Consider the following 27,422-nt stretch of genomic DNA (forward strand, 5'->3'; position numbering starts at 1 on the left):
AAGCATTTGAGATTTATGTTTGACGTTTGGAGGTTCCCATCCAATATCTCTACTTATGACCACAACTGAAGTAAATTTATGGACATCGAGGCATGATCAAATTGCTCTATAATGCACTGTGTCGCAGCTTGTATCTTCTTGGAAACCCCAAACACCAGAGGCATAGTCTGATGCAGACTATCAGAGACTATCAGAGAGAAAAAGGTCACTACAGATTAACAGGTGCTAGACTAGTGGCCCGTCTCTGACATGCCAGTGTCAAAGAGACTCTTATTTGTAACATGAAACTCCTTTATTCAGTGTTTTACCGGTTTAAATCACCAGGCCTGTTTGTTTTGGAGAGGAGAGCTCTGCAGATAATTCAGCTCCGAGAAAAACCTCCCGAAAGTCTGGATCTTAACTTATCAGAGGAATAGGTGAGCATGCACACATTTGCTGGTGTTGGGCAAATGGGCTGCCTGCTACGTGCCGAACAGGGAAGGAAAAAAATCCTGATTTGTAACATGAAACTCCTTAATTTCATGATCACACTGGCTTTAATCACCTTTTCTGTTTGTTCTGGAGAGGAAGAGACCTCTGCGGATAATTTGGCTCCCACAAAAAAAAAAAAAACCTCCTGAAAAATGAACACTGAAGAAATTCTTCACTGCAGTCTGCACCACTAGATGCCAATAAATCTGCAAAAATCTTTCACACTGGACTTTTAAACAAGTCAATTACAAACAAAAATGAGTTTGAGGTCGTTGCTGTGTGCATGTGGGTGAACTCTAAATGAGTTCATGTCTGGTATTCATTTCCCAAAACCGCACAAAAGGAAAAACATCTGTGATCTTTACACGGCCTGCATCCTCACCTTTGTTTGTCTTCCCACTCACCCTATTTGTTGCCCCGAGTAAATGAATTTAACACTAGTCCGTCATGTCGGAGAGGCTAAAGTAGGTGGAAAGGGTTCCTCGTCTCGCACGGATACAATACCGCTTCATCACCATGTCGGGGCTGATACTTTCAGTGTTTCTTTTTTTCCTTGTGCATGATCAAAATAGAATGAAAAGGCTTAGCAGATGATGTGAGATCAGCGTCTTTATTTCAGTCTCTACAAAAACAGCCGAAGAAACGAGTGTCCCCTTTACACAGTGTTCAAATTAAGCCAGGGGCTCAGCTGCCACAGAACAGACCTTATAAAATTAGTATTCAAATTACATGGAGAAGAGACGGCGGGTTAAAGTCATAAAAGTGATAATTATTATTAATAGCAATAATTCTACCCCTGTGATGGTGGATGTTACGAGGTACAAATAAAATGCAGCTGCAGTCACCATGCACAACAAGGAATAAAAGTTGCTACTCCAAATTAGTGTGTGCTGCTCAGCTTGTATGTTTTGTTTCACATTTATTTTTTGATAAAGGAGGAACATGTTAATTGCCTCTAGTTTTTGGCTCCTCTAATGAATCAAAAGCAAATTAAAAAAAAAGTCTGCGTCCTCACTGTTGATGACAGAGGCACTCCACTCCAGTCCAGAATGTAATTCAGGCCTGCTTGTAGCTCTCCTTCACCTAATATCCTTGGCCCCATTGAGGGTGGAATATGATGGGATGAATATTTATTGTGCATCCCGGCTTTGACGGGCTGCACAGAAAGGTTGGAGTAAAAAAAAAAAAAGAAGAAGAAGAAAAAAGTGGGAGAAAAAGCTGGTGTCGCCATTTCTGGCCTGATTGACACTCCAGCTTGCAGCGAGTAATTCATTCTGAGAGGGAGGCACAAGTGCCCCCTCTCCTTCTCCCTGCACAAGTTTATGATAATCCTAATAAATTATGATGCGCTGCACAGACATTAAAAACTCTGATTGGCACTAAATCAAACAGGCTATGCCTCTCAGGTCAGAGAGAGCCGGGAGAGTGACTGTGTGTGCGCTCTTCTCCACTCCAACTATCAATTTCTCTCCATCCTCAAATCCCACATCACTCCAGATCCACCTACCCATTTCTCTCTTCTCTCTCCTTTTGTCTACTCCTATCTTTTGGCTCAACTTGTAATTTTCCATTGCTTTGCCGTGCCCTGTCTATACCACACCTTCTTTTGCAGCTGACTTGATAAATTTAGGTGACAGCGTATAATGTTTCCCCAGAAAAAGAAAAAGACAGTCTGAGACAGGGAGAAAGGTCCTCAGCACCCTAGGAGTACACGCCATTGTACCTTTGCTGTTTTTGCCACCGTTCCCTCCATGGCTCTGGATGTATTTTTATCCTTTTTGCAGGTGATTTAATTCACAGTTGAAAGGATAACCAGATTGACACCCACCACTTTAATCTTACCTCAGCACCCATGTGCGCTGTGCAGATTATTTTACCATCATCAACTATAGTGGTCATAGGTTCAAAACATCAATTTGGTAACCCGAATCTGGTTAGCCTGATGTTGATTACTGCCCTGCACTGGCCCTTATTATGGGGAAACTGAGAAAAAAACTCCACCTGCCTTGATTAAAAACAGTCTTGGAAAAAAATGTTAAACTGTTTAATTATTGGGCTGTCATCTCTTTATAAAATTACGGAAATGCAGAATTTCATTATCACTGGTCAAGTACAAACTACTTTAGTAATGGTTCTCTGCTTCTGAAGGTTGGAATCTTTCCTTGGACACATAAAGGCTTCCTTATAGAATTTAAATTTAATTTGGTCTGCAAATAGCAAGAAGAATATCATGTATTAATCTACAAATTCATGTAAATAAAGTCGCAGCCTCTCGTAGAAAATGGCAGATATTTAAATAGTACGGTGCAAAACATTACAATAAAGTAATTTAACATAACTTAGACACTTCTGCAGTCCGAAAAAGGTGTAGGCTGAAGCTACAGCATGTGACACCTACCCTTTTAACAACACATTACATCTTACTATATAATGACGAAAACTCTGTCTCTGTGTCTGTTCCACGTTTTTCTCCTCACTGACTTGGTCAATCCATGTGAAATTTGGCACAGTGGTAGAGGGTCATGGGAGGATGCGAATGAAGCAATATTACATCAATTGGCCAAAGGGGGGCGCTATAGCAACCGACTGAAATGGCAATCTTTGAATGGGCATATCTCATGCCCCGTATGTCGTAGAGACATGAAACTTTGCACAGAGATGCCTCTCCTCATGAGGAACAAATTTGCCTCAAGAACCCATAACTTCCGGTTATATAGATTTTCCGCCATTTTGAATTTTTTGAAAAACACTTAAAATCGATCTCTTCCTAGGAAGTTTGACCGATCTGCATGAAACTCGGTGAACATAATCTAGGGACCAATATCTAAAGTTCCCTCTTGGCAAAAGTTGGAAAACTTACTAAAACTGAGCTTCTATAAGGCAATGAATATTGCGGAGGGCGTGGCTCATCACATAAAGGTGTATAACATCTCAAGGGTTTCACCGATCACCACGCAACTTTGTAGGCATATGACCACACATAATCTGAGGGGACCCCTCCATTATTGACCCCATCAAACAAAATGGGGGCGCTAGAGAGCTAATTTCTTATCTAGGCCTAACCGCCATATGGATTTTTACTAAACTTGGTAGATATGTAGAACAGGACGCCTCAAGGTGACTGGAGAAATTTAACTCTAATTGGCAACTGGGTGGCGCTATAACAACAGAAACATGCTTAAAAATGGCTAAAATGTGACAGATCGCTGTGACTCCCCCTGTGGCCCAATGTTTTGTTGTTTTTTCTAATTTTTGGTATGACTAAGTCATGGTATGGTGTCATTCTGTCTGTCCCACGTTTTTCTATTCACTGACGTGGTCAATCTATGTGAAACTGCACATAGGCATTGAGGATTGGCATAGGTAGAAGGTGACAAAGCTACCAATGGGTATGGACTAGTTTAGTAATAAACAACTGTATAAACCAAAATAGGAAAACAAGGCAAAATAGCAACAGAGACAAAATACAACTTACAAAAGGCAACTTACACACTTTAAGTTCCTGTACCCTGTTCTCCTGCGTCAGTAGTACAATCTGATTGTCCATTTTCATATTTGATAAATATGTTATTTTTTTAACTTTAGTTTGAACCCACTTAATGTTCTACAAGTTTTCAGTTCCTCACTACAACTGTTCCATAAACTCGCTCCTTTATCTGAGATTCAGTGTAGTTTGGCACTGGTCCTCTCCAATGTTTTTTCGGATATAAAGATACCTCTCAAAGCATATTGACTTTCTGTCTTTTGAAACAATTCTTGGATACTTTCAGGTAATAATTGTTTTAAAGTTGACCAAATCTTCTTTAATTTAATAAATGAGGTTTTGTTCAGTTCTTATGGCTCTCTTTTTAAGGCTCCCTAATGCCATAGTAGAGAAGCTGCACTGTCATATCCGGAATGCATAAATAAGCTATTCAATTAATCAGAATATAACTTAAAGGAGAGTGGCTGAGGTGATAAAAACGTTCTACTTGCATTGATTGTGATGCACTTTGGAATACGTCCCGTCTCAAATGTCCATGTTACAAAGAACATATCCTCCAACTTGGTGCGAGCGCCCAGTAAATCACGCTCCCTGATGAATGTTTTAATGCCGAGGGTAGTGACCCCATCCATTCACAGACAGACTGCTTGTTAATGGTTATAATCAGTGGCAAAATAGCAGCGAAGATCATATCTCAAAGGCTGCATATCAGGTAAGATGAATGGATGAAATATCAGACACACTGCAGATGAAAAAGGCTGTATCTTGATGCTTTCACCTACTGAATCCATTTAGCACATTAGATAAAGGAGAGACAGGCTGAAGAAAAATGCAAAATTGGGTGCAATAAGGGCTGCGGCTGAAGGTAATTTTCAGTATTGATTAATCCAATTTTTACCGACCAACAGCCCAAACCCCCCAAAATATCCCATTCACAATGATATAAAACAGATCCTCACATTTGAGAAGCTTGAACAGTTTGTCAGACAGTTAGAAAGCATTACAGATGCCTGTTGCGAATGATTTTCAGTATTCTTTTTCAAATTCATAACAATGAGCAGCCCTAGAACATCAATTTTGTTGCACAAAGAATAACTGGCCTTTTAGAGCCCGCAGAGCACACCAGTCTTTCACTGTTCCACAAGGGTAACAGAAGGCTACAAGGAGTTCAATTTCTATCTTGGAATGTGACTGTTTTTGTCTTTGTAGCTACAGCACAAAACTGACTAAACCTCTCAGATGGTGCATGATTCACTGATAACTACTGCACAAAAATACACGATAAATGATTAGAAAGAAGTTGGCTTTCAAGAAAAAAGTGCTGCACCATTGCCAAATATCTGATACACCCCAGGCTGCATTACCAACCAGGCAAAAAGTGAATCCAACCAGGGACCCAATTTTTCAAAGAAAGATCAATACAGCCGAACAACATTGTTCTTTTTATTCTACTAATTATTCTCCTTTATAAAAACCTGGTGCCTACATTACCCACAATGCATCTTGACTGCGGACAGTTTGGTGGGAGATTTGGGGTGCGTCAAGCTGGATGCTGTAGCCTGACATGCAATGTAACTACATGTTGCAGCAATGCAGACCTCCTGTCTGTTTGTGTAAGCTGAAACCATTTCCCTCAGTGGAAACAAAGCTTGTGTTTACCTTTATTTCACAGATAAGCAACAATAAACTGTGAAGACAATAAAGCCTCCACTAAAATAGCATTTTAAGTCTTGTGTGTGATTTATCCTGGCTTCATATGAGCAGAGGAAATCTCCACAAGATGCTAGGCTTATCTATACAATATAAAATACCATAGGCTGGCGCTAATAACATTAGCATGTTGTATTTGTTTGGAAAATGTGTTTAGTATAAGACAGTTGTTTTGTCAGTGAACCTTGTGAGTTGTAATGGAGCCGAATTTTGCACCGTTACCTTTGTTAAATGTTGCTGTTGTCCCAGGCTTCATATGAGTAGAGGAAAAGTCTTCTAGCCGCTAGGCTAATCTATGCAATGTAAAATGCCATAGGCTTGTGCTAACAACATTAGCATGTTGTATTTGTGGGGAAATGTGTCCTGATTTGTGTACTTGTGTTTGAAATTGATGCGATTAAGTCATGTAATCTTTGTAATCTTTACAGCCCTTCTCAGAAACCCCGCTGCCAACTAGTGTTTTGGAGGTGTAACTGCAGAGTGACACAGACACACCATTGCACAAGTACAAATGCTCACAGTGGCATAGGCCATATGTGGGCTACCGTGTGGGCTCTGCATAGAGCTGATGCACAACTATAAATCCACCTATATACTAGTAGCGGCTAATGTAGCTTTGAGATGCTAACCTCAAGCAGAGATGAGAAGCAAGCTATAGAGCCATGCCTGGTAGGTGCACCCAACAGTTTTTTTTTTGTTTTTTTTTTTACTTTTAGCCTTCATCTCCAAACAACTGCCTCAGCTGACATCACTTGAGGTAATTAATCAGACTTCACATAGCTCCTTCTTAGGACACAAGACATGCAGTAGTGCTCCACCAATGTTTCACATCAGACTCCGTTTGTAGGTCTTAGGGAGTTCATCTTTATCGCAAACTTAGTAATATGAAACACTGAAGCACAAAACAAGTCAGTTGATCAAACCTTAGGAGTTGATGATTTTTTTTCCTCATCTCAAGACCCTGTGTAGTGCAGAGGTCCTGCACCAAATTCAAAGAAAATATCATGTTCAGGCTTTGTTTGATTTGCAACTGAGCTTTTTCATGACAGACCTTTTTACATGTCATAGAAGAAAAGCACAGTGTATTTAATTACATTAATGGTGGCTGCATTCAATTTAGGGGAGGGCCTTGTATTGCGCACACTGGCTCACTGGAATAGCTTACAGGCACACTTAAATGAACGGAGCCATCGTTAATGTCATCAGCTTCACCTGTGCTTTCCCCCCTATGACAAAATGTGTGCTGTGAAAAAGGTCTGCAGCTTGGCAGAAATGCACCATGCTAAAAAAATTCTGAAGACTGGGTTAAGTCCAGCAGAGGAGCACAGGTTGGTATCTTGGCAGGACAGAGAAAAATGTTCTTTATGTGTGACATACATAACCTATATGTATTTTAAACAGCTAACACAGTCATGTAGCTGAATGTAAAAGTAAATGTGTACAGATGTTGGAGCTTGGAAGAAGTAAAATGTTGTTTTGGGGACTAAAAATTTAGAAAGTTGGCTTCACTCTGTTGGATAATGTAACACTGGAAATTTAGAGGAAAAAAAAAAGGTTTATTCCCCCAGCTGGTGGACGTTGTTTTAAATGTTAGTGTTATTCTCCAGTTAATTCAAATGCTGTCCTCGACAACAATGTGCAGTCATGTGAATGTGGTCATTCCAAACTGTTGCTACCCTCTTTTTTGTGGCGATGTCCAAGGATTTTGTAGAGTATCAGATATCCTGATTTATAACAGACTCAAGGCTCAGATGGATTTTGCACTCTTCCTCATTTTATCATTTTACGATCATCATTACCCGTGATGTTTTTCACATTTCGAGAGACAGTCGATGAATACAGAGAGAGGTCCCGGTCGCTGAGTAGCCTCGCTAGCTTCATGGCACAATCAATCCCCAACGTATCCATTGTCAGTTTTGTCAATACAGAGCTTTTATTACCTTTCTTATTCAATCGATAAAAGGGACCATTATATTTTAACGTGAAAAATGGCCCCTCAAATATTTGTGACATGGAGCGTGTTGCATCGTTTGGCAGATACTGCTTGAGTATGTGTATTCGAGAGATATAACACTGTAGCCTCTACCTTATCTTTCAAAAATGTCTTGGGATGTCTTTCTGTTTGTGTTGGAACACCACACATGCATTGGAAAAAAAAAATAGTGGACAATGGGTTGGGACTTATTCTTGGAACAAGTGTTTATATTATGTTCTTCGCAGCTTGGACATGTGAGGCTGGAATACTAAAGTGAAGCTGTGGGAGAATAGAAGTCATCAATCATGAGAGGTGTACATTTTCCTGCAGTGGAAGACAACCTGAATCCAGGCTGATGCAGCGAGGCCACAGAGTGGGATGCTGGAGGTTGACAGAGACAGGTAATTAACTAAAAATAATATGTGCTTGACACAGCAGAGGAAAAAGGGCTTAAAGAGGAATAGGAGACACAACGGAATGAAACCTCCGAGAATAGCCGAGCTGGGGAGATGAAGGTTACTTTGTATGCAGGCACGAGTGGATGCAGCACATGCAGCCAGCTTGCTCCGACACCTACACGCTGGAGAAGGATCAAACTTGAAAGGCATGGGAAATTTCATTAGATTTTCAACATCAATATATTTCACTCACCCACACCCCTTCATGTGAGTTCTTCATATACACAGTGTAAAAGACTGGAAGCACATCACAGCAGTATCTGAAATGTGATGTCTGATTGCTTTCGCTCTTACGGTTCTTGTTGGACTGGTGTAACTCGCAGAAATGTTTGGAGTGGCACTCACATATTGTACCAGCCCTTTGATTTATAAAAATGTATGAAACCGGATTTGTTTCAATGGGATTTGACACGGAAGGAGCTAAATCATGTGTGTTAATTGCAATGTATTAAATCACTGGAAATCCTGAGCAGAGAAAAGAGCCAAAGTTTTACTATCACTCGCAAAACTCACGGTGAAAACATAAAATTAATAGCCGCATTTCCAAGCTACAAAGATGATAACTGCAGGTCATTCAGAGGGTTTACACTTTAATTGTTTTTAATAGACTGACAGTGTTTGTCCCATAGTTTTTAAATACAGATGTGACAATCATGCCCAATGAACACGGTGCTGCATTAATGAAACTCTGTTTCAAAATTACCATTTAGAAAACCATGTTGTTTTGTAAATGGCTGCTATGAAAAATTTGTGTTGCAACATTTGTTTTTCCATTATAAATTAATTTAATAAAATGATATAAAAATATAATAAAAATGAAATAAAATATAATAAACATGAATAAAATATAATCACTAAAAAGAAATAAAAAAAATATAATAAAATTATATAAAATGGAATAAAATATGATGAACATGAATAAAATATTAAATTCCATTAAAAAATAGAATATAATTATTTAAATAATAATTTCTTGGATTTATTTGCAAGCAATTGTAAGAATGATGATAAAATGACAAAAAAAAAAGGGTCAAAAATGGCTATAACAACTTCCCGGAACCCAAAGTAATGTCTTTGAAATGTTTGTATGGTCTGACAACAGTTACACTGATGTTAACTCTTGTTAGACAACATGTACATCTGACCAGTTAATCTCACTGCTGTACTAATAATGATGACAAAACATGGTGTATTGCTTAATTTAGAATGTGGCCAAATCAACATGATAGCACACCGTGCTCATCACCAATAATATTACTCTGTCATTTCCATGGCAACATTGTAACCTCCAGAGCTGAACAGGCTATAATATTGACCCAAAGTGCATCATTTTGTTCATTCATCTGTAACTGCTTGTACTGTTAAGGGATTTGGGTGTGCTGGAGCCTATCCCGGCTGACATTGGGTGAGAGGCAGGGTTCACCCTGGACAGGTCGCCAGACTATCACAGGGCTGACACATAGAGACAGACAACCATTCACACTCACATTTACACCTATGGGCAATTTAGAGTCACCAACTAAACTGATGTGCATGTCTTTGGACTGTGGGAGGAAGCTGGAGTACCCGGGGAGAACATGCATAGGAGGGCTCCCCCACCCGGGTTCGAACCCCTCACCCCAGGTTAAAACCAGAAACCCTCCTCCTACCCTTGTTTTGTTTTCAATTTTAATTTAAACCAATTTTGTTTAAACAATGCCATTTATTTCTGGAAGATCACCACCGTAATATTGATTCATGCCTCCCTTGTGTGCACCAAGCCTGAGAGCAAACTGTTTTGCCATCGCAGTGAAAACATTTTTGAAAGGCCAAATGCCTTGTTAAAATATTTTGTTAAAATGGAAACTATGGAAACCTTTACATCAATATTTTTCTCAATAAATGTTGACTGTTGGACTTTACAACGCTCTGCAGTTAACTGTTAGAAATGTTTGGATTACAGCCGATGTACTGTTGCGTCGATGACACGATAATGTATCTTAAAAATAGCATATGTGTGTAGTTTAAGGTTGTAGTAGCTAGATATGCCTATGGGAGAAAAAAATTAAGCTAGCAAGGCAGTTTTGTTTATGGAGGTGCCTCAGACCATATGCATCACTGTCATGCCAATAATGACAGTAAAGCACACTCTCTCATGTGATATTGCTTAATTCATTTATTTCAGTCTATCAATAAAAAAACAAACAATATGTCTTCTTCAGTGTATTCTACAAAGCCCAGCATCACATGCAGTCTTACTTTTATGTTTTCATTTTAGCTGTAATTTTTCAATCCAAGTCGCATAATTAACCAAACAAGTGTGACACATTTCTCATCAAAAGTGCCCTTTAATTCTTAGAACACACACACACCGTCGCCAGTGCATCACAGTTTTGATCTGACCACTAAGGAAAACATGCCAATCTGCCGGGCCTTGCCTCAGACTTATTATCTTAGTTCAAAAAAGCTTTGAGCCATCACCGATCAGAGGACAGACAGCTGTCGGTGGACAAAGGCCTGTGTGTCTTTGTGGACGGACGCCTGCCAATCTAGCTGTCTAGTCTGGATGACTGCCTGATTCCTCTGGCTTTCTAACTGCCTCTCCTGTCGCCCTGTCGACTGCTCCATCCTGTTGAACGTGCTTCTCTGCCAGGTCCACTCGCCTACCTGTCTTACTCCACTTCAACCCCAAGCCAGTCTATCTTTTCCGCCTGTTGAATCTGCTGAACAGGATGACTTAAATGCTGTCAGGACCAATGAAAGCATAGACGGTACATCTCCTGCTCTGAGAAAGGTCGGGCGGGCATTTTCTTGAACATAATAAAGTCACATAATGTATTAAGAATTAATCCAATTGAAGACAGTGCATTTTAATTGGCCAAGATACGATATGAACATCAATAAGAATATGCTGAATTCTATATAAGATAAGCCAGTGGTCTTCATTATTTATAGAAATACTGATGCAGAGTGGTTTTAAAATGGATAAATCACTGCATCCAGAGCAGTTTTCATTGCATAGAAGGCTGGCCACCTCAGATATATCCACTCTCTCCTATATTGATGTTTCTCTTCTTTCCCTCAATAACAGCTCTTTAAACATAGATGAAAACAGCATAGTTCACACACCAAATTTACGTTTGAAAAAGTTTTGGCCCCAGAAGAAGAAGAAGAATTAAATTATTCCATCTTCCATTTCGTCAATGTCCCCACAGTGTTGCATGACAGGGAGGAATACTTTGGAACCATTACCCATCACAAATACCCTTTGATTGTGAATTTGCTCTCCAGTTTACAAAAGGATAAGTGACCCTCGATTATTATTGAACCACAACGGTGCAATTGGGCTCTAAATAGTTTGGGAGGCTGCTTTTATGTGAACCCTCTGTTGTCTACTCAGTGGTTAGATTGACTAGGTTCTAGCCAGTGGTTCCCAACTGGTGGGTCGCAGTCCAAAAGTGGGTCATGGGTCCATTCTGAATGGGCCGCAAGTGACCCTCAAACATCAAGTTTGTAAAGAACGCTTTATTTTTAAGTACAGTGAATTTCCGGCACAGAGTTTTTATTTTGAAATGCTGTTTCCTGCAGACAGAGACAGCAAACTACCTGGACAACATGGCCAAACACAAGTATGATGCTGAATATTTTCAACTGTGTGGACCATGATCTTATGACGAAGAGCCTGTTTATACGGTTCCGTATACTTCTGAAAACTGGTTTTTATCTTTGCGTTTGCACCTATCATTTACACATAACCAGCGTTTTTCTCGACGAATTTTCAAAAACAGCTTTTTTTTAAAAATATCTGTGTCTATGGAGACGTGTAAACAGGATAGACGGAGATTTTGGAAAACGATGACGTTGCAACCCAGTTCGCGCATGCCCATTAAGCGCCTGGGAACCACAACAACAACGGCGGATATATGTCGAGTTGTTTCGATTTTGTTAGCGCTTTTGGGACTATATACGAGCTTACAAATGAACTTAGCACTGCTGCATCTACATCACCGATACATCGGTGCACAAAGACATCTGCGGTGCCCAATATTAGCAAGTGCATAGCAGCTAACTATGCTACATTAGGTTAAAATGTAGTTTATCATTGTTTTATCACTAGCGCCAAACGGAAAACAAATAACTGTGCATGCACAGAGTGTTCTTCTATGGTGTTTGATATATGACGTATCGCCACCTTCTGGCCTGGCATGCTAACTGCAGCAAAAAGCTGCCATTTCTGCGTTTCCGTGTAAACGGATATCGTTTTCACAACTGATCGTGTAAACCCGGAATTTTTTTAATTTTTTTATACGGGATAAATAAAAATCCGTTTTTATTTGTATCAGTATCCATGTAAACAAGGTCTAAGGACAAATCTGGATCCGGTGGCTGGGCCAGTTGGGAACCACTGGTTTCAGCTATGATGGTGTGTCGGTCAACAACTTTGACAACGGCTTCTTCCCAGTTAAAATTATACTCAATGTATACTTTTCCATTAAGTATACTTAATGTATACTTTTCAAAGTATACTAAAATAATATGAATAGAAAACACTATAAACAAATTCTGATAACAAATTCACATTATATATAAAACCTAACCTAACTACTACAACTTTCCACTTAATCACAGTTACAGTACTAAAAACAGCAACATTAATTTTGAGTTAGGATCAATAATTGTCTTCCTAACTCAGGAGAGACTCAGCAGCCAGACATTTTTATTTTATCTGTATATAGGAATGGCTGAGATTGTCATCGACTGTGAACACTCGCACCGAAATTTGCAGTGTGATTCGGCCCCATAGATACTGTTTGTATGGGAAGCGGTGCGGTATCTGTACAAAACCCCACCTATGACTGGTGATTTCCAATACTGAAATGTTGCTCAGAGGTTGTTGTTTTTTTTGCAAACAATCCATACAAAAAAATATGTATCTGTGAAGAGGACTTCCTGCAACCTAAAGATCATTCAAAGACATATAGTAACCCTCTCAGCCGTCTGATTGTAACCAATCAAATGACTGTTGTGTGGGATTTCAAACTTTTGAACTGCAGTGTGAGTGAAAGCACAAATCTGATAAAGATGTACATTGACTCATCCTAAAGGGTGATACAAATCCGACAGGAGATTCATGGAGATTTCAATCATGCGCAGTGTATACACGCCCACAAAGTGCTGTGAAGAGGTGTAATCAGTTAAGTGGAAACAGCTGAGGGGGTGTACAAAGGATACAAAGCAATAGTGACCCCAGCAAGGGGTCCTAAGATGATATCAGTGTTGGAAAGTAAGGAAATTCTGCTGCACAAAAGCGTGTCTATTTTACATTCTCCTCTATGTGACTAGTTTCATCGACAGCTATAAAAGTGCAGTTGCAAGAGACATAAATGTCAGTGGAAAGATCATGGACTTTGTTCTTTGGTTTTGAACAGATAAAAAAATCAGGACGGATAACAGAAATCCTGCGGAGACACAGATCTGTGGTCTTTTAATACTCTGTCCACCCACAGAGAGCTGCAGAGACAAGGCCTCGACTTCCTCTTTTTAGAGAGTGTTCCTCTTAATTACAGTAGTTGGTTAATTAGGACGAGCTATAGAATCGGATAACAACTCTTCCTAGAAGTAATGAATTGAGAGTTTAGCTCCTTGAAAGATGCACTCTTCAATTCTAAGTAAGTTTCTTGACACTAGGCCCCATGAAACCTATTAAATAGAAATATAAAATTGACTTTGGAAAGCTTAAATATTTTCATCTGACAGCGGCGTTATGCAAGGATGACAGGCTAATTATACTTGACTCATTGTCAATTCATTAAATGGCACATCATTTTCTGGTAAGAGTGAACAAGTCTGCACAACTTCAGCAGAAGTGCTTCATTCAACAGTGCTCCGAAGATTTAAAACGACTGATTAAAAAGGCCTATCACTGGGACGGCTTGGTTGCCTTTTACTTCTTCATTTTATATCACTTTAGGCCTGAACAGATGCACTGCTGCAGGTACTTAGCTGGAGATGCAGGTCCACGGATGACTCATTTTCATCTTCCCTCATACTTACTGATTAACAAGTATTTGAATTTTGTGACTAATGGGAAAGGTGATAGCGAAGCTGTCCAACCTCACTGAAAATGATCATATTTAATGAGAAAATATAGTGCTTCACTGGGCTGGAGCTGCACTAATATCTAACTTTCCTTTCACACAACTACCATGCAATTAAAATTACAAACAACCTACAACTAGTGGCAGTAATATGGCAAAAATCGTAAGACATACAACTATAAAAATAGCCTCCTTATCAAGTTTTTTTTGTCTAATTTAGTGATTAACTCTTGTTCTATTAACATTATTCTTGCTTTATTTCCATCTTGTTTTAAGATACAGAAGACACAGATGTGGAAAATCCTCAAAGGAGATGATTCATGCTGGAAAAGGTTGAAAGATTCGTACCAAACTGGCTCATACGTTTTACAAAAATAAGGCTTTTAGGACTCACAGAGAGAGCTGGCTTGATGGGATGGAAATGTTTGCTGTGTGCTTTCTGCATCTCTGGTGCACAGTTTCACTAACAGGGACAGTTTTATATTACACGCTGTAATAAATGTAGTAGGATAGATGCTGATTTAGGAACATTTATGATTGCTTTCGCTGTAACCGAATGCAGAGTCAAAAATGGGAAGACAGCCGAACAGTGATCACTCTGGGGCAGGCAAGTTGTCGCTCTAATGTGAGATTACCCTTTCAGCATTTGTTCTGTGTCAGTAATCTGGGTTTCTTTTCATACCCAATTTACGAAAACAAAGGCATTTTCTGTCCATTTACATGCAGTTACAGTATGTCATTGTTTTTTGATCCATCTGGGGGGCTGAAAGGGACAAGCTATGTGCAGCAGCAGTACTAGGTAGTCAAGCAAGTAAGAGGCGGTAAAAAGGACAAGAGACCTGTGTGAAACAAATCATGCACGGCTTTGAAAAATGGCTTTGAAAAGTGAACAGACCACTTGGGGGGAAAAATAATAATTGCTGAATGAGTAGGTACAAAGCAAGTACATCACATGCAAATTGTAAAAGATTTTAAGATGAGTATCAGCGACGAGTAGCGCGGATAACAGATGCAGTGCATCAGGAAGCTTAGCATTAATGATGCACTTGGGCTGCATTGCAAAAACTGGGGAAGAAAAGAAAAGAGACTTGCCTCTTTTCCAGGTAATGTAATTGCTATATTGGTGATCTAACACCCTCATTAAGCATGGATCAAACGGGGGTGCAGAAAGCAGCGGCATGGAACCAGAGTGTGAAACAGACAGGATTAGCGGATGAGAGAGATGTTCTCTCACGCGTAGTGCATATTTGAAGTCTCCCACATGGCTAATTGTCGATTGAAGACACTAGCATCGAGAAGTTCAGCCTCCCCACTGAATTACAGATAGCTTACTTGCCCTTGGCTAGCCTCCCAGTGTTTGTGTTGATTTTTTCTGAGCAATTAACAATCTGACACCATGACCTTGGACTGTAGAAAAAGGGAGACAGAAACAGGCAGAGAGGGAAACTGCCTCACACTTTAAGAAACAGCTACTACAGTAGAGTGGCACAAGACAAATTAGTCATGGCACACTTTTACCTTTAATTTTAACAGCAAAAATGTATCTGTGACAGACAGTATCAAATCGCAGTGGCAAAGCCTGCTATGAGGGCATCCAACAAACCCCACAAAATACTTTCTTACTGCAAAAATAGACAGAAGCGAGAAGTCACACTGTGCATGTAAATCTAGGCAGCAGATTTAGTTAGTAAGCAGGGGTGCATGCCTCAGTTTGACCTGGTCCTTTTCCAGAAAAGCAACACTATTAGTTCTGTGTTCAACTTCCTAAAAATAGCATTTACATTTCCTTTTAATCAGCCTCTTGTCCTTGTCAATAATTTATGTGAGGCAAAAGTAGCCTGGTTTTACACTGATACAAAATTTGGTAGGGAGAAGGTTAGTGCCGTGAGCCTGGATTTTGGTTTATATTCTGTTATCCTATGTACATTGTTTTGGAATTTTCTGTTTGTGTTCCTTGTTTCATGTCGAATCGGTTTCCTGTTTTATTTTATAGACTCTCCTCATGTGTCATGCTTGGTTTTACTTCCTGTCTTTGTGCGTTTTCCCGCCTGTTTTCTGTCACACCTGTCTCGTTAGTCCTTCCCTGTTCCCAGAGTCTTCCCTTCACACCTGTCTCGTTAGTCCTTCCCTGTTCCCAGAGTCTTCCCTTCACACCTGTCCTGTATTAGTTACTTGCTCCACCCTCGTGTTCCTCACCACACCCTTGTTGTTGGCCAATCCCCATTTCCCTCCTTTAGCTTGTGTCCTCCTACTCCAGCTGTGTCTTGTTCTTGTGATTAGTTTCCTTTGCATACCTGCGTGTTTCCCTTTGTTCTTTGTCAGTTCATCCTGCATTCATGCCTGTATTTATTCCTGTTCTCGTCCCTGTGTTCTTGGTGTCGTTCCCTGTTCCTTTTCCTGCCTGGTATCTTGTGTTTGTTCATCATTTTTCCCGATTGGTGTTCAGTTTAGTTTTGGTTCTGCTTTTATTGGGACATTTGGTTGCCTGCTTGCTCCGAATGTTTTTGTTTGTGTGTTTTGTTTTTTTTCTCAGCTGCATTAAAGCCCACTTTTGGTTAAACCTTAAATCTATTTGCTGTTCTGCACATGGGTCCTCCCTGAACTGATTTATGACAGTTAGGTTGGTCAGTTTGGGGCACAAATCATAACACGTTGCCACTTACACTAATTTTAAACATTTGATGTGGTGTTTTTAGACAAGGAAGGCTATAGATTTTGTTGTAGGTAGTTTTAGTTACCAAAAACTTCATACTAAGACCTACTTTGCATGAGGAGTTTTGCTTTATTTCTGAGTAGCTAGATACAGTATAAAGGTAGAGTTGAATGTCATCAGCATATAATAAGCATTCAGGCTACATCTAGCAATCTTTCTCCTCAGGGATGAATGCACTTTTTATTAATCATTTAGACTATTAAAGTTAAAAAAATATACTCATAATTTCTAAGACACCCAGATGACTTCTTCCAAGGCTTATTTGGTCTGATCAGTTTAAAACAGTAAGATTTCACATAGGAAAAGCGGCAAGGGGAGGCTGTTTGCACTTATCTAGCATGTGCCATTTTTGCAAAGTAAATTACTTTACGTTATTATTATTAATGTTAAAGGTTCTGTATATGACATTCAGAACATTAATAATATAGCAGCAGACTAACAGTGAACTATCTGTTATGTAAAGATAGTAAAGTAATGGCGTGCTGAGCAGGCTACTAAGTCAAGTCAATAAGACTGTCAATGACTCATTTCATGTTCTGCATACAGATTAAGCTGCAGCCCTCTGGTTGGAGATTAGATTGTACAGGTATATAGTTACATTTGATGTGAAATATTGATTTATTTATGTACCGTGTTGTATGGGACAGTTAAGTTAATCTTGATCTTGATCTTGATCTTGATCTTGAGCAGGCAATGAAATCATGCTCCCCCTGTGTGTGTTGCTATCCAAGCTTCTCTTTTTTTTTGTATTGGTAGCCTGTCTGGAGGCTCATGCATGTTTCTGTCCACCTTGTCACACTACTTAGACTGCTAACCACCATCTTTTCGGCTCAGCCACCTCCATACTGGCTTGTGACATATAAAGTGAAAGCCGTGTGTAGGCAATCCTGACCCAGACAATGTATGTAGCACCTTGAATATTCTTTTTTTGAACCTTTTAATATTCTTTTCCTTGATTAATTGCTAGTTGTAGCCCTAATCAATTACCTATACATAAATGCAAGGCCACAGGTCAGCAACTTTTTTTTTATAGTCAGCAGGCAGGTGTATAGACTCTGAGTAGTTACCCTCTATGCTGTTGTGAATCTCTATTGTGACAGCAATGAGAACAGCCTCAGCACGGTGCTCTGTAAGACCTATTCAGACACTTGGTTAAAGGGCAGTACATTCAGGAGAAGTAGGTGCCGTATAATTTGCCTAGGTTTTAGCATCAGATGTCAGGGTTTCTTAAAAATAGGAACAACATTAATTAATTCAAAGACAGCTATATGCAGTGTGACATTATAGTAAGTGGATGAGATTGTAGTGTAGAAAAGGTCAGGAGAGGTATCAGAGGAAGGGATGAGGAAGTAGAGTCAAAAGGGCACGTAGTAGTCCTGCTGGCAGAAATGTGTTTCAGGACTTTCCAGGACAAGTTGGGTAAGATGAGACAGTAGTGAGTAAATTAGGGTAGCATTAGTGGGTAGTTGTCAGAGCAGGCCTGGCATGTCATCAAAATCTTTATCTAAGAAGGAGATTTAAATGAGCTTTTGTCATTTAGCTCAGACCGCCAGTGACAGCACACAACAAATGAGCGGCTCCGGATGGATGATGGTAGAGGTTAAATGATGATGATAGGGTTGCTGGGCACCGGAATTGTACAAAGTGAAAGAAGATGAGAGAAGCAAAGGAAGGGGCCATGGAAAAAAAGACAAATGTCAACAAGTGGCTTGTCCAGATTACATGATGGGTTAGAAAAATATGGCAAATGATGCCAAGGGAAGTTGTGATACATGAAAAGGTGACATAAGTGGCACAGACTCAAGATCAGGTCAAGTCCACTGCTGGAGAGGAACAGATGAAAGGAAGATAGAAATGAAATGATACAAAAAAATTCCTCTGTGGGAAGGTTGAAGTGACGTAGGAAAATGAGGACTGCACCATCTTCAGGGCAATTCACTAAAAAGCTGCCAAACTCACATTCATGTCAGGTGGACCTGGGGGCTTATAGAGGACAATCATGTGAAGAGGTCCAGGGTGAGTTATAGTGATGGCACAGAATCCAAATGAAAGAAATGGTATGAGTGACACAGGAGGAATAAGCAATTCCCACTCAGAGGAGATGAACAGACCTGAGCTGCTATGGCCTCGAGCCTGAGTAGAGGCAGCAAGGCTGTGAGGTGGGGAGAGTGCAGCAGGTGCCGCCGCGTTCTGCCGAGTGATTTATGTCCACGCGAGAGTAACAAAATGTAGAAACAAGATCGGAGCACACTCTGAGATGAACTCAAGACTTTGCGGACTGCTGACTGATAGTTCCTGTCTCTCCTCTACAATGTTTTAAGATGAGACAGAGGGACAGATAAGAATGAGGAGAACACATTTTCAAGGATATCTCAAGGAACAAAATGGAGAGTGCAGAGATAGAAAGGAAGCCAGGCCTTCAAAAAGTTTCCCTCCATATGTTTACACAAATGGTTTGAATTATTTTCATGCAATATGGCCTCATAATATGGCTGTACACTTTGTGCTCTGCTGTCAGAGACTGGAGGCCAAAATGCCATATTGTTGACAATAACAATCCCCTACAGGTGTACTTAGTTAATTGGCAGATTGCAGGAAACAGCGGAGGGCGGAGCAGAGTAGGCCTTAAGTTACAAAAAAAAAAAAAAAAAAAAAACAGCCTATGGAAGCAAACGATAAAGTGCACAACTGAGAGCCTGTAACGCTACATCTGCTACTGAACTTATCATTAGGCACTCAACTCAAATCAACTAATTGAAGCTGAAACATGCAATAAATCTTAGATATTCTTCTCAGTGGATGTGTTAAGAAAAAAAGGTACCAATGTGAACATTCAGAGCATATAGATTAGAAAATGTGTTCAGCTAATGGCCTGATGTTCGTCCCCAGTGTGTGAAAACTTCCCTCCCATAGGTATAGCTTATGGAAGTGGAGAATATCAGAATTAACCCTTCCTAATGTCAGGTTCACACTGCACGATATCGGCACAATTATAGCCCGACGCAAAGTTGTACAGTGTCTGCTCAGACCGTGAATGTCAATTAATGTCGTACACTATAATCCATCATTTCATCTTGTGTGTGTCATAGTAGACGTCAGCCGACACCATGTCTCGGACGCCTCACGACGTCCTGACATAAAGTCTAGCATGTTTGATTTTCTTTTTGTTGTTCACAACTGCTCCCATCACAGCCGTCACTTTGACCAATAGAAACACAGAGGGATCTGCTGCCGTGGAAAACTGTATGTCGACAACACCCCAGTTTTGTTTTGTTTTTTTATATTTCCTCTAAAGATTAGAGATATGTTAAATTTAATGCACCGTGCATCATTTCAAACTCAACACTTCCTGTATCTGTTTCAAATTAAAAGCCCATAATAATTTCAGTTGAGAGAATCCTTTCATGTCCTTAAAAGGCTTTTATTGTGAAACATTTGCTGGAACTTGTTGTGGAGGATTGAGTGACTTGTCGTCTAGTGACACTTTTTACATTACTACAGTAACATTTTAGCTGGCACATGAACAGCCACAGTGACTGAAATAATAGTAACAATAGGAAAAATAGGACAGGAATTACCCAAGACGACCAAGGATGATTGGTTGTGGACCAGCGTGTGGTCTGTCATGTCTGTTGGCCAAGCCACGGCACAATTTTATGTCTCCGTAATCACCTAATCTGACGTAGTGACTGTCAGAATGGACAAATATGCCAAGTAGTGTGAAATCAGGTCCATTTTCACTCTGTGCTACAATAACAGTTGAGCACACTTGGAACTTCACAAAGTCTCAGCTAGCTTTACCCTTTCCTGGTATACTGAGATATGCTTTGTGCTAGACTCATCTATGTCGAAAAGACCATGAAATTTTGAAGATTGTCAAAAGACGTCACTGTCACAATCTTCACAGACACAATACAGTCGCATCTTAAGTTAGCTACTGTGAGCAAAACGCTGACTAACTAGCTAATGTATAGCTACATCAAGTAGATGTTTTTGACGCCATTTTTGGTGAGACCAGAAACCTCAATTTGTGTTGTTTTGCTTTGTTCATGAAAGGTAACATTGTGAACACATCTTTCCATCCCATACTGTCGTCCTCTCTGTTGGCTTTTTGAATCTAGATTGCAGGACGCCAACAAACTCTCTGATAAGCACTATGCTAATGCTAAGCAGAACTGGCCTCTCCATGTTTCTTTTTGTCAAGGGTGGAAGACTTTGGGATCGGTCGGTTGGTGAACCTGCTGACGAACATGTGATTACATTGCTGTCGCATGACAACTAGAATTCTTCTAAACTTTCTATTGGGTGATTATCATCTATACTATGTACTTGTGTTGACTGAATGGCTCACACTCTCAATTAGTTGATCTTTTCTGGTTTCGCCTTAAGTCAAAAAACTATTTGATTTTTTTTCCAGACTCTCATTTCTTTGTCAGCTGTTCCTTCGTATGCTTGCTTATTGAAAAATCACAAATAATTCCAGTGTTCTTTCCATCCACCCCAGAGTTGTTACACCCTGCTAGCTCTGTTGATCTGGCCCCTGCCCCTCTTAGTATGGGTTGATTCCTGCTTCATTTGGCTCCCAGATAAAAGATAAAAGAGTCAGCTAAATTGCCAAGTTCAATCAAGTCAAGATAAAAGGCTAATGATAGATGCAATGATTTGAATGGCAAACGGCAGGCCCGCTTCAAGCCTACACCGACAGAGAGGCTGTTTTGCTATTTTGTGTGGGGACCGTTTGAAAAGTGAAGGTGGGGGGTTGGAAGAGGGTGGGGGGCACCTTTCACAGATACCGTCTCCTACGGGGCCTCCCCGGACCATGCAGTATAAGCGTGAAAGCAGTCCAATCCAACTGGCATGTGGTGTCAGGAATGAAAATGAGTGTTGGGAATGACAATCAGCCATTTTATCCCTTGTAATGTGACATACTGGAAGGCAACCAATGCATTATTTTTGTTTGCCTTCACCTAGTGTGACAGTATTCCCTCCTCCCTTTTGCTGCTAATTCCTCCTGATCCTCAGTGAAATAGCCTTCAATTGTTTGCCTGATATTATGTAACTGTTGGCATTAATGATTCTCTAACAAACAATGGTAACATATGGTATTGTGCTTTAAAGTTCCCTGAGACAATTAACAAAATGGGGTAAAAGAACTGAGACTGAGCAGGGGACTGCTTCTTTCAAACATGTATTTGCTTATAATAACATCCACCCCCCTAAAAAAAAAAAAGGATACAATAATTAAATCATATTTTATTTAACTTTCTGAGTCAATCCTTTGCTTCACAGCCTTTTTTTAAAGTTCACCTTTATTGCTATCATCATTATGCCTGTTTCATTTAGATGTAATTCCTGTGGGCAGCTGTCTCTGGTTGCGTATTTAGCAATTCAGTGCAAATTAGCTAATCATTTAAATTACGGGGGGCGGTCAGAAGAACATGAACACCTGTACAAGCTTATAAAATCATAAACACCGCTACAACCAATATTTCTATGATGCTTATTTTAGATTTTTATTCGGACTGCATGAAATAAAAAAGTCAATATCTCTACAGTGTTTTTGAGGCATATTTATCATGTTCTTGTACTGGACTATACGATAGCTTACAGGTCATATTCAGCCTCCATACATGCTGTGCATATTGCTGGCTTGAGATCAAACTGTGCGTCATGTCTCGATCTGAAAATAAGAACACATTGCACCCATTTTGTTGGCTTGAATACAGCATTGCGTGTTGAGAAGAAGCCACAAAAGATGTGTCAAAATGAGGCCATGTGAAAGCCACATAACTCAAATGGAAGGTCGCTTGGCATTGTCTGAAACAAAGTGCAGCTACTGAAAATTCACTGCAGCATCCTCTATGATTTTATCCTCCAAACGTCCAACACCACTTGCGATGGAGTTTCAAAATTCAAAAATTCACAGTATATATAAAGCAGCACTGTAGGTTGAAAGGAGGCACTCAAAGCCTATATGGAGGAGGGAAGGGCAAACAACAACAAAATGGCAGCGATGATTTGTGGTCCCTCTTTGCAGTCAAACCCTGTGTGAGCAACCTGCGAGTATTACATATTACCAGGTGACCTGCCTCCAGCAAAGCCAGACGGCCACTAACAGAAATGGAAAAGATTGTGGAGGATCGAGCCCTCCTCCTCCTTCTTGCTGTTTAAATCTCTGCATTTATAGTCATTCCTCTGGAGAGGAACCTGACAGAAATTCATGCAATGGATATGCCGAAAAAAAATCTAGGAACTAGAGTGAGTATGAGTGGGCTGGTAATGTGAAAATATATAGAGAGCTTAACCAAAATATGTTTTACGCTGCTTGGGTTACAGCTTCAGAGGGTGGGCTACTTGATCATCCATGTGGGCTTAGCCCTTCCTTGGCCCTGTGTTACAACTGGGCCCGTTAATCAGGAAGCGGCTTTGTTTAGTCGTAGCTTTGAAAACAAGGGAAAGCAGTAGAATAAAAGGTTTTACGGAGAATGGTACAGTATGTCAGGTAGACAAGAGTGTAGAAGCTGAAAGCAAAAGGAGAAAAGTGGTATTCCCATATTGCTGTAGTCTGTAAATACTGTTTTGAAGAAATTCACTTGCCAGTGTACAAAACATTTCAAAGGATTCCCACTCCTTTTGGGACTATCAAACACAGCTTCCTTCTATGTGTGTGTGTGTCACAAAATGTGCATTTTTTTCTACCCCTCTGTGAGTTTGAGCGTGGATAGCCAGTGAAAGTATGCATTTCATTTTATGTGTGACTAATCAATTAAGCCAGTGAGTAAACAAGTGAGTAACTTCAGCAAGTCAGTGTGAAAAGGAAGGGGGAAAAAAATCAAGGATGTGCAGTTGGGGGACTATGGGTATTTTCCAACTATCTTGAGTCATAGCTATGTCAAGAAAAGTGTGAAGTCATCAGCTCAGGGGAAGCTCTATTCAGTGACAAGAGTCTCGATTAGCATTCACATCCAGTGTCCAGAAGTGTATCTTCCCACCATTCAGCTATTGTCCCTACACAATGCTGCTCATCAAAGTCTGAATAGTAGTAGCAAACACACAAAGCACAAAGCCTGTGATACCCGAGCAGAAAAAAAGCAAACAAGTACCTAAACAAGCACAAATGTCTTATCACAGACAGCATAGCTTAGGCTCAAGATTATGCAGAATAGGAAATGTAATCAGTCCCATTTATCTGTATGTCTGTACAATTTTTGCAGCAAAGCAAACATTTGCATCTCAGCAGAGATTAGGGTTTAAGCGAATGTGCAAACACCCATCTGAAAACAAGCGATATCTTGTTATACACAAAGTGATGCTAAAACCACTTTGGTGGTAATCCATGGGTACACAGTGTTTACCTAACCTGCTGCGTAAGGCTAAGTAATCAAGTAGCAGATTCATCATCTATCAAAGCAGTGTAAATAATTACCTCGGGTCGCCACGCTGTGGACAGAGTTTTGTTTAGGAGGAGTGGCGGTGGTGTGGGTCATACCTCGCATTCTCGGGAGCCTGAGATGGTATAGGTGCAGGGTCCGGTCCCATTCACAAGCACATCCATGGCCTCAGAATTGGTGGGCTTGTAGTCCACATAGTACTCCTGCAGCGGAGAGCTCAGGGTGCGCTCCGTCTCTCTAGCTTTCTTGCGGCGTTTGCGGGCTGCTGCCGAATGCTCCTGCAGCTGCTTGACACTGCTTGGATAGCGCTTCCAAGACACGTAGATTACCAACAGGATCATTGCAACAGATAGAAAAAGGGCAACGCTTCCGGCCACGATCTTATGGAAGGACACAGGCTCCAAGTCTTGCTCTGGGGGAAGTGCCACAGGTGGGGTAACAGTTGACGATGTGGGGCCTCGGATAGAGCCCTCTCCTCTCTTTCCAGAACCAGTAGGTAAAGCCAGAATGGCTGGGCGGCGTTCAGTCTGCACAGGGACACTGGATGGGGTTGGAGGGATACTCACAGTGAGTGTTGTCGCTGGGTTTGATTGACAAACACCAAAAGCTTCAACAGCATCCATCACTTTCTCTCCCTGGGCTTTCTTGGGGGAGGCGCAGATCATGGTGGTCTCCTTTGCCCCTCTGAAGTTTCTCAGCCAGCCCACCAGAGGACAGATGGCAGGGCCACAGTCCCATACATTCCCAGCTAAGCTAATCGTAGTCAAAGAGATCCAGGCATCGACCACCTCCTGGGACACGTTGGTCAGCTTGTTGGAGTCCAGATTGAGGGTCTGCAGGTTCGGTAGGCATTGGTAAACCACAGCATCCACTTCCGTCAGATCGTTTCCAGACAGATCCAGTTTCTGGATGGAGGCCCAGGTCCAGGTCAGGCCCTGGTTCATTGAGCGAATGCGATTCCACTGCAGGTAAAGGGCCCGCAGATTGTAGAGGCGAGGAAAGTGAGAGAAATTGATCTTTGAGAACTGGTTATGCTCCAGGTGCAGCTCAGTGAGCTTGACTAGGCCTGAAAATGCATTTCGAGTGATACTGCGCAGACGGTTGTAACCCAGATCCAGGAACTCAAGGTTTCTGCAATCTTGGAACAGACGCACTGGGACGATTTTTAGAGAGTTTGAGCGTATGTGAAGGCTGAGAAGCTTTCGTAGGCCCTGGAACTGCCCAGGCTGCAAGGCTTGCAGTTTGTTGTATGACAGGTCCAGATTACGCAAATTAGGGACAGGGTGGAATGTGGTGTTGTGAAGCGATGTGATCTTGTTGGAACTCAGGATCAGCTCTTTAAGTCTGCGGACCCCCTGAAAAGCCATTGCATCCACAGAGGCAATGTAATTGTGGTCCAAGTAGAGCCAGATGAGGTGGTTGAGGCCTACAAACTGGCCTGCACGGAGACTGGCGAGGCTGTTGTACCGTAAGGACAGGCCTTCACAGCCTCCTGAGAGGTTCTTGGGGACATCGCGAAAGGCGCTTGACTCACAGTAGACAATTTTTCCATCACAGCGACAGCTCTTGGGGCATGGGCGCTCACTCAGAGATGGATTTGCCGCCAGCCACACCTGCATCAGGAGTTGGACCACTAGCCAGCGACGCCGCAGAGCAGAGCCTAAAGGGAGAGGAAAACAAGAAAGGATAATTAAATCAGGCTTAAAAATCCCTGATTAATAATGTGTAATTGTCTTTTGGTAGACATATACATTATACACACAGAATGTTTTCATATACATAGTGTTCGGTATTGGAAATGACTGTGTCCACCAGCCAATATCCCCCTTTTTCTGGTTTGTTTGTTTGTTTCTCAAGATACAATGCAAGGACATGTCCTTTACCCAGAACTGAGTGACTGCCAAAGAAAACATGAGGCCCAACAAGCTTGGCAGTGTTGCTTACAACTTCTGAAGAGGTAATCTGAGGTAAGCATTAAACATCAGTGTTTGTACGTTTTGATTGATTAACAACCAACAATAGTGATGCAAAAAGTGAACTCCTTTGTGTTTTAGTTCATATTCAGTGTTATGATTAATGTGTGTTCAGGAGATTGTGTGAAGAGCACTAACCCCCTTGCCAAAAACATAAGAAATAAATAAAAGCAAAGTCACCAAACAGCATAACATTTTGTCAAAGTCAAGACAATTATAAATAACTGCTGCTATGTGCTAGATGTGATAGCCACACTCAGTAGTTCATTTTCAGCTTATTAAGTTTGTTGACCTTTTGACGCTATACACATCATCAAACAGATAAATGATGACATAAAGCTAACACATAGCATGGCTTAGCATAGATGAAACATTTGATTAGCTTCAGTACAATCAAGTTTGTTTTTGGACAGTCTCTATTTCTTTGAGTTGCCCGTGCTGATGGTGCCACTGCTAGTTGCTGCCGCTTTAGGGACATCTTGTCAGACTATAGCAAAACATGTGCCCCCTAAAGCAGCGCTCCTAAATATATATAATTCACATTTGTAACCCAAATTGTGGGTTTAGCCATTTAATTTCAGTCCAAACCCAAAAGAAATTCAGGTAATTATTGTTTAGGATAATGAAAACCAGCAAATATTCACATTTGGAACCAAAACTATTTTGGTAAAACAATTCATCAATTAATTATTTGGACTAAAACACGTCAGAAAATCATAAAATATGTGAAAAAAGTTTCAAGGTCTTTTTTTTTTTTTTTTTGTCAAACCAACATTTCAAAGGTAAAAGAAATTCAGTTTGTTATTGTTGAAGATTAATTTAAAAAAAACAGCGAATATTCACATTTGCAACCAAACTTGAGGCTGTAGCCACTGATTTTTTTTTTTAGTTAATTGCTTAATAAAAATACTTAAACAATTAAGCATTTGGACTAAAACAAGTCAGAAAGTAGTGCAAGATAAATAAAAATTTGTCCAAGCTGATGTCTTCAGATGCAAATATTCACATTTGCGACCAAAATTTAAGCTGTAGCCACTAAATGTTTGTTGTTTTTGCCTAATGAAATACTTAAATGATTAATTGATTAGTTATCTGGACTAAAACTTAAAAATGTGTACAAAGTTTGTAGGTGTCATGTCTTTTTTTGTGCGACCAACAGCCTAAAACCAA

The 27,422-nt window shown here is 40.5% G+C and overlaps 1 protein-coding gene across 1 annotated transcript in view; it reads right to left on the reverse strand.

The window, feature by feature from the left end:
* LOC126395580 (leucine-rich repeat transmembrane neuronal protein 4) overlaps window positions 1-27,422 on the reverse strand; it is a 132,636-nt gene that overhangs the window by 96,730 nt on the left and 8,484 nt on the right. The window contains exon 2 of the mRNA XM_050053157.1: window positions 24,378-25,939. Within this exon, the coding sequence (XP_049909114.1) occupies window positions 24,378-25,939 (1,562 nt within the window). The remainder of the gene's footprint in view (window positions 1-24,377; window positions 25,940-27,422) is intronic.

Source organism: Epinephelus moara, chromosome 9 (assembly GCF_006386435.1).
Source record: "Epinephelus moara isolate mb chromosome 9, YSFRI_EMoa_1.0, whole genome shotgun sequence".
Classification (NCBI taxonomy): domain Eukaryota; kingdom Metazoa; phylum Chordata; class Actinopteri; order Perciformes; family Serranidae; genus Epinephelus; species Epinephelus moara.